This window comes from Diadema setosum, chromosome 9, assembly GCF_964275005.1.
Source record: "Diadema setosum chromosome 9, eeDiaSeto1, whole genome shotgun sequence".
Taxonomy (NCBI): domain Eukaryota; kingdom Metazoa; phylum Echinodermata; class Echinoidea; order Diadematoida; family Diadematidae; genus Diadema; species Diadema setosum.
The window spans coordinates 32,462,369-32,473,194 of NC_092693.1; the positions used below are offsets into that span (position 1 = coordinate 32,462,369).

At 43.9% G+C, this 10,826-nt stretch overlaps 2 protein-coding genes across 2 annotated transcripts in view; one reads left to right on the forward strand and one right to left on the reverse strand.

Moving 5' to 3' along the window:
• Positions 1 to 7,663, reverse strand: part of LOC140233319 (scavenger receptor cysteine-rich domain-containing protein DMBT1-like) — a 38,968-nt gene extending 31,305 nt beyond the window's left edge. Inside the window, exons 1-6 of the mRNA XM_072313429.1 lie at positions 7,588 to 7,663; positions 6,592 to 6,903; positions 6,014 to 6,340; positions 5,423 to 5,749; positions 4,848 to 5,174; positions 3,501 to 3,808 (exon numbers count right to left, since the gene is read on the reverse strand). Of these exons, the coding sequence (XP_072169530.1) occupies positions 3,501 to 3,808; positions 4,848 to 5,174; positions 5,423 to 5,749; positions 6,014 to 6,340; positions 6,592 to 6,903; positions 7,588 to 7,663 (1,677 nt within the window). The remainder of the gene's footprint in view (positions 1 to 3,500; positions 3,809 to 4,847; positions 5,175 to 5,422; positions 5,750 to 6,013; positions 6,341 to 6,591; positions 6,904 to 7,587) is intronic.
• On the forward strand, positions 7,662 to 8,423 carry LOC140233320 (uncharacterized). Its single transcript, XM_072313430.1, has one exon. The coding sequence runs from the start codon at positions 7,662 to 7,664 to the stop codon at positions 8,421 to 8,423; it is 762 nt and encodes a 253-aa protein (XP_072169531.1).
• Positions 8,424 to 10,826: the final 2,403 nt, after the last annotated feature.

Below are 10,826 nucleotides of genomic sequence, written 5' to 3' on the forward strand. Positions count from 1 at the left end.
GACCAACAATAGTTTGTGTTTTCGTGAGTGGTGAAAAGTACCACAGTCCGCTGTCAGCTAAATCAGAAGACCAGCATACTAGGGCACTTCCGTTCGGCAGTAGGGCGAATTCCCCCGGTGGTATTGGCACATCATGACCAGTCACCTTCAAACCAGATTTATTTTCCAGAGTGATGATTTTGAATGCGTCAATCAAAACAAACGGGCAGTCCAGAATGTCTTCGCGTTTTCCGCACAGATGAAAATGTGCTGTTGCCTCAAATATAGCAGCTTGAGATATTCGGGTGTAGGTTGTGGCGTTTTTCCATTTCACCGGATTGATGTAAGTCTCGTTAAACAAAACATAGTTTGATCCGTTGACCTGCACTGGCTGGAAAAATCTCGGGGGGCCGGTATACCACTTCTCGGGGCAATCAGCACCGTCACTAACGTCTGAAATGAGACAAGTTTCCTGAAGCTCTATCGCTATCTCGGGACATGTGCTGTTAAATGTGGCAATGTCGTTACCTATCATAATCGTGATTTCACTACGAGGAGGCAAATCTAGCCCAACGATATCGTAGATATATAATGTATCGGCTTCAGACGTTGTGTTCTCAATCCTTTCTGTCAATACTGACTGAATTCCGAGACCTGTAAGGCATCCCACTGCGTCACTGTTCTGTAGGACAGCGTAAGATAAGAGGAGAGACTGACAGGATGGCCACTCTGCGTCTTCGGGTATGCACCGATAGTTTTCAAGAAATAATCCGTTAGGGCACCGTGGTCTTACAATAGTTATTGGTTGTGGAGCATCATTAACAACATCTACGAGTTCACTTGTAACATAAGACGGAATGAGCGGTTCAGAGTATGAGAATGTGGCAAACCAAGGGCAAAGTAAGGGCGAAGCAATTAACTTTTCATTATCAAGAACATGGTTGCACACTGCACAGTGCTCGTTTTTATATGGCGTACCATCCACATGCACTACAGCTGAAAAGCGATCACAAGCTTCGATCGCCAATGGCATACTATCATCACTGCCGGGGCATGTTTTGACCATTAAATTGAATGAAAGAGAGCATTCCCTTGGAGGAGTGAGTGAATTGCTCTTTGAAAGTACGCGGTAACTACGAAAAAACAATGGGCTTAAAGACGCGTTTGTAGAGAAGTTGTCAAAGACAGCATACTCCTGAAGTAACGGCGTGTTTCTGATGCCGTGGCAATCCGCGCAGTACCCATTTACATAGAAAATACCCTGACCGTCGGTCAAGATGCTGTCGTGTCCGACAAATTCACACTGTTCAATAATTGATGTATTTTCGTAGGCAGGTGGGCATCTGTTCACAAGTAACCAGTTTTTAAGGTGAAGTCCTACGGGTAGTGTAAGGCAAGACCAATACTCCAAGGGCGGGATCGTATTGGACCTTCCTGAAGACAAGTTTGAGGAATTGCTGATGAAGTCTTCGCAACAATCCCCAAGGAACGGGCAGATCGAGTCACAGTAGCAGAATGTATGTGCGTTTTGTTGGCATGACTCTGGACAAACTTTTTCTATCGATGGAACAGGGGCCAGAGAACCGTGGGCTGAGAAAAACAAATTTGAAACAATAACGTTTCTATTCTACCATCTTCACACATATAATTATGTGACCCTGCATCACAAAAGCGACAAAAAGAGCAGACTCTAAGTTTTAAAATGATATATACTTCAATTCAAATGAACTCTCCTAACCTATCGAAATATTGGAAAGAAAGCTCACAATCTGGAAAAGTGTGAACTGAGAAAAGAGGCTCTGAAGTACAGAGTCTATTCAAGTGCTTAATCTTTACCAAACAGTGCTAGATTTGCAATGAATGAGACGATAAAAAAAAATGTAAACTATGGGAGTAACAACGATGACGGAATTATCAGATTAATCTGAAATTCAGCGTGCTCTGTTAACACATTATGGTCATGATTAATGATATCTTTCAAAGCAGTAGCATTATCCTTTAAAACGTTATTAGAGTTGAAAGTGAAGAGTTTGCAATTTATTTCATTATAATTTGCATTCAAGGAATGTTATCTGAGCTTTGTCTAAGTTCAATTTAAGGCCAGCATTTTTTTTTTAACGTAAACACTTTCTGAATTGTAAGATTGAGTCTAATATAAACAGAGTTTGAAAACAGAGCAGCAGCATCCGCTTTTAACACTGAGAAATCTTTACTTCAAGTGCAAACGCTTCTTTCCATGTGAAATCACTCACTGATGCCATTGATATTCTTTGGCCTTACATGTGATTTGCATTGAGTTTTACATCTTTTTAAACCTTACAGTCTGCTGTTTCAGAATCTGTCCGTCTCTGTCTGGTAGCTATATATCTATACCTATATATATATATATATATATATATATGATTATATGTGACTGTGCATCACAAAACCAACAAAAAGTCGCACCACATGATTTTACGTGAGGACTCAAAAATGACGAAATGGGTCAATGGGTCAACCGATTCCATATTTTCTTAAAGAGCTACCCTTCTCCTACATTATTCTCGAGTTTGGGATCATAACATGAATGTGAAAGTGTGTTTTCAGCAGTTTTTCTGCAACCGGTTTTGGGGGAAGAATAGAATGATCAGGTGTGTCTTAGAGTCCCCTATTCATTTCTTGAAATCCTTTACACACTCTTCACTTTCAAATCTAATAACTTTTGAAAGGACACCTCTACTGCTTTGAAAGTTAACATTAATCATGGACAGAATGTGTTTTGATAATACAACATTCTCAATTTCAGCTTAATCTGATAATTCCTTCATTGTTGTTGTTCCAGTGGTTTACATCCTGTGTTTTGTCTCTTTCATTGCACAGCTAGCATGGCTTGATAAATATTAAACGCTTGACCCTGTATTTCAGTGCCTCTTTTCTCAGGTCACACTTTTCCAGAGTGTGTGCTTTCTTTCTAGTAATTAGATATGTTAGGGGAGTCCATTTGAATTGAGTTATACATTTTAAAACTTAGAATCTGCTCTTTAAGAATCTGCCCTTAACTGAAAATCCATATCTGGCGACTTTCTGTTGGTTTTGTGATGCAGGGTCACATATGCTATTGCATACAATTTTAACCTTCTGTTTCAAAGATTGTCTTTACAAATATTTCTTCTTCGTGATGTTACCAGATGTCTTACATAGACATCGAGAATTGAAATCACATGTTTCATTTCAGTAAATAAGACATGTCATATACTAAATACCGAGTGGCAGAAACGAAATAGATTATTTTTGAATAATTATGCATATTATTGTTTCTTGGACATGCTCCCCAATTGAATTTAACACCTCAAATGCCATTGTGTGATTGTTGCTATTTTAAATACATATCCCGGAAGAACAAAAAAAGTAAGCAATTGAGTATGAATAAAAGAATACGCAAATATAAGTTCTCAATGAACGAAACGCCATAGATCGAAAGTGCTGATAGGCTTGATATATAAACCAGAAACTTCATGCATACCAGTAATGTTCAGGCAGACGACGCCCGCGTCCTCGTGATGTCCACAATTATGAGTACCAAGTCCGCTGTGGGGGCACTGCAATATATCAACCTCGTCTCCGACACAATTGACATCGTCCAGTAGGATGAGCCCAGTACCTGGTCCAAACTCGGCTCCCGATGTAGCACGTTCAGCTCCCAGATAGCCGAGCATAGCACAAACTACTTGAGCGTCTTGGATATCCCAGTTGTCGTCACAGACTGTCGACCAGTCGCCGTCATAGTACAGCTCCACTCGCCCTTCGTGTTTATTTTCCCCACCGACTAGTCGCACAGTCGCTGTTTGAGCTGCAGTCAAGTTCATGTCAAAAGATCATGAATTCATAATGACAAATACATTACCTTCGTCTGTCGAAATTCTTTTTTGTTTTGGTCTATTAACCCTTACTAGGCCGGGCTATTTAGGTAGACCATAGAGTCGGGGGGGGGGGGGGCCTCCCAGGCCCCCCCCCCCCTCCAGATCTCGGCCGTCGATCGTGCGATCGCGACGAAAATTGGCACACACATTGCCTATGATGTAATCTAAAGTACTACGAAGTTAGATTTTAAAAAAAAAAATTCATTTATGCTAAATTATGCTAATTTATGCATAATGATGCATGAAATCGGACAATTTGGTATAAATCACTCAATAAAGCTCGAAATGGGCACAGGTTTTGTGTAAATATTCTTTTTAGTGTCCTAAGCAAATATAAGAAAAAAAATTGAGCTATCCGAAAAAATTTCTTAAGTATTTTATTGTTTTTTAAATTTCTTATGTATTTCTTTGTTTTTTCGACTTTATGTTTTTCATTGTTTTTCCGATGAAACTTGTCCGTGACATTGTTCCGAACAAGAAAATATGTTATTAATTGATTTTAATCAATAAAACCCCAAACTAATCATGCTTTTATGACATTTGACTGTAAGCACAGTTTCAATTGAAATTGTACACGAATTCACGTTTTTGAGCAATTTTTGGTCTGACATGCATGTACATTTTTATGCGAAACTTCGGAACCGCGCGCCCGGGCATCGCAAATTTGGTGTCAAAAGATGCGGGAGACTCAACAGAAAAAAGTCATGAAACGTCGCGGCGATAGCTTTTCACGTTAGCAATACATCGCGCGGAACGTCGGGGGGGGGGGGGGGGGGGCTCGGAGGCCCCCCCCCCCCGGCCTAGTTAGGGTTAAAAAAGCTATCTAATTTTCATTAACAAGTTCTCACTCTTCAGAATTTACATACACAAATCGCGTCTAGGATTGAATACTGAAGTTTTCATTACGCTTTCATAGCGAATGAACGCCCCTTCTTGAAATCAATAAATTAAGAAATCAGTTTTTCATACCAAAAATGTTCAGGCAGACGACGCCCGCGTCCTCGTAGTGTCCACAATTATGAGTACCAAGTCCGCTGTGGGGGCACTGCAATATATCAACCTCGTCTCCGACACAATTGACATCGTCCAGTAGGATGGGCCCAGTACCTGGTCCAAACTCGGCTCCCGATGCAGCACGTTCAGCCCCAAGATAGCCGAGCATAGCACAAACTACTTGAGCGTCTTGGATATCCCAGCTGTCGTCACAGACTGTCGACCAGTCACCGTCATAGTACAGCTCCACTCGCCCTTCGTGTTTATTTTCTCCACCGACCAGTTGCACAGGCGTTGTTTGAGCTGCAGTCAAGTTCATGTCAAAAGATCATGAATTCATAATGACAAATACATTATCTTCGTCTGTCGAAATTCGTTTTTGTTTTGGTCTATTAAAAAAGCTATCTAATTTTCATTATCAAGTTCTCACTCTTCAGAATTTACATACACAAATCGCGTCTAGGATTGAATACTGGAGTTTTCATTACGCTTTCATGGAGAATGAATGCCCCTTCTTGAAATCAATAAATTAAGAAATCAGTTTTTCATACCAAAAATGTTCAGGCAGACGACGCCCGCGTCCTCGTAGTGTCCACAATTATGAGTACCAAGTCCGCTGTGGGGGCACTGCAATATATCAACCTCGTCTCCGACACAATTGACATCGTCCAGTAGGATGAGCCCTGTACCTGGTCCAAACTCGGCTCCCGATGAAGCACGTTTAGCCTCAAGATAGCCGAGCATAGCACAAACTACTTGAGCGTCTTGGATATCCCAGTTGTCGTCACAGACTGTCGACCAGTCGCCGTCATAGTACAGCTCCACTCGCCCTTCGTGTTTACTCTCTCCACCGACCAGTCGCACAGGCGTTGTTTGAGCTGCAGCCAAGTTCATGTCAAAAGATCATGAATTCATAATGACAAATACATTACTTCGTCTGTCGAAATTCTTTTTTGTTTTGGTCTATTAAAGAAGCTATCTAACTTTCATTAGCAAGTTCTCATTCCTCAGAATTTGCATACACAAATCGCGTCTAGGATTGATTACTGAAGTTTTGGACGGCCGCAGGATTTCATTACACTTTCATGGAGAATGAACGCCCCTTCTTGAAATCAATGAAGTAAGAGATCAATTTTTCATACCAAAAATGTTCAGGCAGACGACGCCCGCGTCCTCGTAGTGTCCACAATTATGAGTACCAAGTCCGTTGTGGGGGCACTGCAATAAATGAACCTCATCTCCGACACAGTTGACATCGTCCAGTAGGATGAGCCCAGTACCTGGTCCAAACTCGGCATCCGATGTAGCACGTTCAGCCCCAAGATAGCCAAGCATGGCACAAACTACTTGAGCGTCTTGGATATCCCAGTTATCATCACAGACTGTCGACCAGTCGCTGTCATAATAAAGCTCCACTCGCCCTTCGTGTGGACTTTCTCCACCGACCAGTCGCACAGGCGTTGTTTGAACTGCAATCAAGTTGATGCAAACAAATCATGAATTCTAAGATACATTACCTTCTTCTGTCGAACTTTTTTTTTTTCCTATGGAAGAAGCTATTCTAGTTTCATTATTAAGTCTTCACTCGTCGGAATTTACATACACAAATTGCGTCTAATACTGAAGCTCTGGACGGCTACAAGGATTCATTTATGTTTTCATGGAGATTAACACCTCTTCTTAATTAAGGAATCAATTTTCATACCAGAAATGTTCAGACAGACGACGCCCGCGTCCTCGTGATGTCCACAGTTATGAGTACCAAGTCCGTTGTGGGGGCACTGCAATATATCAACCTCGTCCCCGGCACAGTTCACCTCGTCCAGTAGGATGAGCCCAGTACCTGGTCCAAACTCGGCTTCCGATGTAGCACGTTCAGCCCCAAGATAGCCAAGCATGGCACAAACTACTTGAGCGTCTTGGATATCCCAGTTATCATCACAGACCGTTGACCAGTCGCTGTCATAATACAGCTCCACTCGCCCTTCGTGTGGACTGTCTCCACCAACCAGCCGCACAGGAGTTGTCTCTACTGCAAAGGAGTTTACGTCAAGCGGTATTACAGTTTAATCTATCATTTTATTTCACTGCGCGCGTGTCCTTACGAAACAAAGTGAGAAACCCGTTCAGTTTGCACGCGCCAGTTCGTTCGTGATCGCCGAGAGCGTTAGACTTCTTTGTCGTTCGTCGGATATTACACGGTAAAATCTGAACATTTTGAGGAAGAAAATCCCCTCATTGAAAGAAAAGACGAATGCCGCAGGGCCCTCGGGCCCTGGCAATGATTCACCTAACATTACTACTGGTGGTAGTAAGGTAAACAGTAATACCAAGTCGAATATCAGCACGACTAGCAAGTTGTCGAAGGGGACTTTTTCGGGGGCGTTGGAGTGCGCACCTACCACTGTAACAGCCACGACGAGCTCCGCGGGGTCGTCTGCGAGAACTAGCGCCGCAGTGGCGAGCAAGAAGGGTGCAGGCAAGAAAAAGCCGCAGACTGTAGTAACTGACACGTCGAAACGGCTTAAGAATTGGAAGAGTGGGTCGCGCAGTCGAAAAAAGAAACAGAAGACATAAAGCACATACTCGAATCGTTGTGCCAGAGGCACAATAAAATCGACAAAGAGAGCATGACTGATGACGACGACCAGTCAACCTACAGTGAGTATCTCGATTATTACGGCGACCGCCATGACAGTGCGTCGTACACACAGACTATCGGGGAAGCCGCGGACCCAAAACTCGTGGGGACAACATCTACGGCTAAACATTCCGGCGTGACCGCTGGACATGCTGAGACAATGCTCTACGTCTAGGGGCACGGATAACGAGGTAGACCGACGCGAGGGAGCGCCTGCCTGCATTGGTTTCGCTTCACGCTTCGCGCTTCCCTCGGAGGAGGGAGAGCCGTTATCGGAAGAGCACGCTTCGAGTGTGAACTACCTCATGACTACCCCATTGGAGGACAAATACCTATCAGAAACATGCGGTAAATACCCAACTCCATCCAACTGCAAGTCCCTGACAGTCCCTAGAGTGAACCCCATAATATGGGATAACCTTTCCTCGCCTGTACGGGCGCTAGATATGAAGTTACAAAGATGCCAACGCCCGCTTGTGAAGGGATTAGCAGCACTCATGAAAGCGACAGATCCGTCACTTCCCCTCACAGAAACGCAGCAAGACGCAATCGCGTTATTCTCCAACGCGAGTTTTGAACTAAACCAGCTGCGAAAGGATTTAATCAAGCCGGATTCAAATTCGCGCTACACTCATCTGTGCAAACCGAACAACAAGACGACTGCCTCTCTCTTCGGAGATGAGCTTCACAAGACAGTTCGAGAATTAGATGAGCAGCAAAAGACAATGGGTGTGATGAAAAAACATGAGAGAAACCAACACAGAGCACAGACATGGCGGGGGCGAACGGGCTTCCACCCGTACCGAGTGCCAATCTCGGGATCTTCCATGCGACCAACAGCTAGTTCGCGACCAAACCGATATCAAGAGGCCGGCTGGACCAGGCGTGCACAAACACAACAGCCTTTTTAGGGCCTCGAGGACATCACCGACCGCCCCCGAGAAGGAGTCGGCCTGCAGCCACTCACTCACGACCACCGCAGGCCCAGTCGAGCCAGCAGTAGCCAACATTTCTCCACCTACGTCTTCACACACGACGCAGCAACACATTTCCACAGTAAGTACCAAACCAGTGGTTATACTGAGTTTGACGTGACATTTGAGAGTGCCTGCATCGCGGGTCGAATACAAAACCATATAGCAGCCTGGCGTAAACTAACATCGGACCCAAACATACTTCAAACGGTACTAGGATACCAGTTGGAATTTGACATGAATACTCCACCAAGCCAGAGTTTTGTTCCCAGACCGTACAAACTATCTCCCGCGCAGAGATTGCGGCTGTAGATTCAGAAATTGACTGGTTACATGACAAAGGGATCATTGAAAGGATTCCCCCCAACAGACAGATTATGTTTCCAACATATTTACCAGACAGAAGAAAGATGGTGGTTATCGAATGATTCTTGATTTGTCAAAGTTAAATAATCACATCGCATACCATCATTTCAAAATGGATACGCTCTATACTGCACTGCAACATGTAACCAAAAATGGCTTCGATCGACCTCCGAGACGCATACTACTCTGTACCCATTGCCATTGATCACAGAAAATACCTGAAATTTCTTTGGAAAGGAAACATGTGGCAATTCAAGGCATTGCCAAACGGGCTTAGCTCGGGGCCACGGGTGTTTACCAAATTACTGAAACCTCCCCTAGCCGAAATGAGAAGTAGAGGCCATATTGTTGTGGCATACATCGATGATACACTTCTGCTGTCAAAGTCGAAACAAGGTCCATCAAAAGCAGTTAAAGAAACTGCTGAACTGCTTTCCCAGCTAGGATTCATAATACATCCTGAAAAATCAGTCTTTGAACCAGTGCAGCACATTAGATTTCCGGGATTCACAGTGAACTCAAATACAATGCAAGTCAGACTAGCTGGGGAAAAAGTAGAAATACAAGACCTGTGTCGTGACCTTTTGAGTCAATCCGCCCCAACAATTCGAACGGTAGCTTCAGTCATAGGTAAATTGGTGGCCACTTTCCCTGGGGTACAGTATGGGCCTCTACACTACCGTGAACTTGAAAAAGCCAAAACTCAAGCCTTGAAAGCAAATAAAGGGCACTATGACAGGAAAATGTTCCTGCCACAGCAAGCACGTGATGAGCTCCATTAGTGGGTAGATAATGTGGCTACTGAATATCGAGACATACATAGACAAGGCTACCCCTACAGTACACATTACTAGTGACGCATCGGGGCTAGGTTGGCGTGCTTCTGATTGTTCCACCCACATTGGTGGCAGATGGAATGAGGAAGAGATGAAACATGCAGAATTCAATGAAATCAACTACCTTGAATTGCGAGCCGCTTTCCTCGCTCTGCGATCCTTTTGTCAGAAGGAGAGAAGTGTACATGTTGCAATGCGACTTGATAACACAACAGCTGTCGCATATATTAACAACATGGGAGGAACAGGGTCAGAAAAGTGCAATAACCTCGCAAAGTCCCTGTGGCAGTGGTGTAGAACTAGGAATATTCATGTTTCCGCAACACACATACCAGGAGTGTTAAATGTCATAGCTGACTCAAAGTCAAGACAATTCAATGACCAGCTAGAATGGATGCTAAATAGGAATGTGTTCCAGCAGCTCTGCGTGCTTTATGGGAAACCAGACATTGACCCGTTTGCCGCTCGCCTTAATGCTCAAATTGACCACTATGTATCCTGGCTGCCAGATCCAGGGGCAGCGGCCATAGATGCCTTTTCCATTCCATGGACTGACACCTTTTTCTATGCATTCCCTCCTTTCTGCCTTATTGGCAGATGCCTGCAAAAAAAAATTGACAAGGAAGAGGCAGAGGGTATCATGATTGTACCGAAATGGCCAACACAAGTCTGGTTTCCTAGATTGCTTGATTTATTGGTAGATAACCCTGTTATCCTCCCCACATCAAAATCACTAGTCACACAACCAAACTCAACTGAGCACCATCCACTTTACAAACGCCTCCACCTCTTGGCTTGCAGGTTATCAGGCAAACCCTCCAGAACTCGGGAGTTTCAACAGCAACATCTGACATCATCCTTGCTGCGTGGCGACCATCAACCAGACACCAATATAGCACCTACCTCAAGCGATGGATGGACTTTTGTAGTGAGAGACACTGTGATCCGTTTGCAGACCTCTGCCCATTGTGTCCTAAATTTCCTCACCAAGCTTTTCCAGAATATTGGATACAGTGCAATGAATACAGCGCGATCTGCATTGTCAACTTTTGTTTTGCTTGATGGTCATCATACGGTCAGTACTCACCCGCTCATAACAAGGTTCATGCGCGGTGTTTTTAACCTAAAGCCTCCAGTT

Excerpts from the sequence above, each read along its gene's own strand:
- LOC140233320 (XM_072313430.1), top strand. The coding sequence starts at position 7,662 with ATGCTGAGACAATGCTCTACGTCTAGGGGCACGGATAACGAGGTAGAC.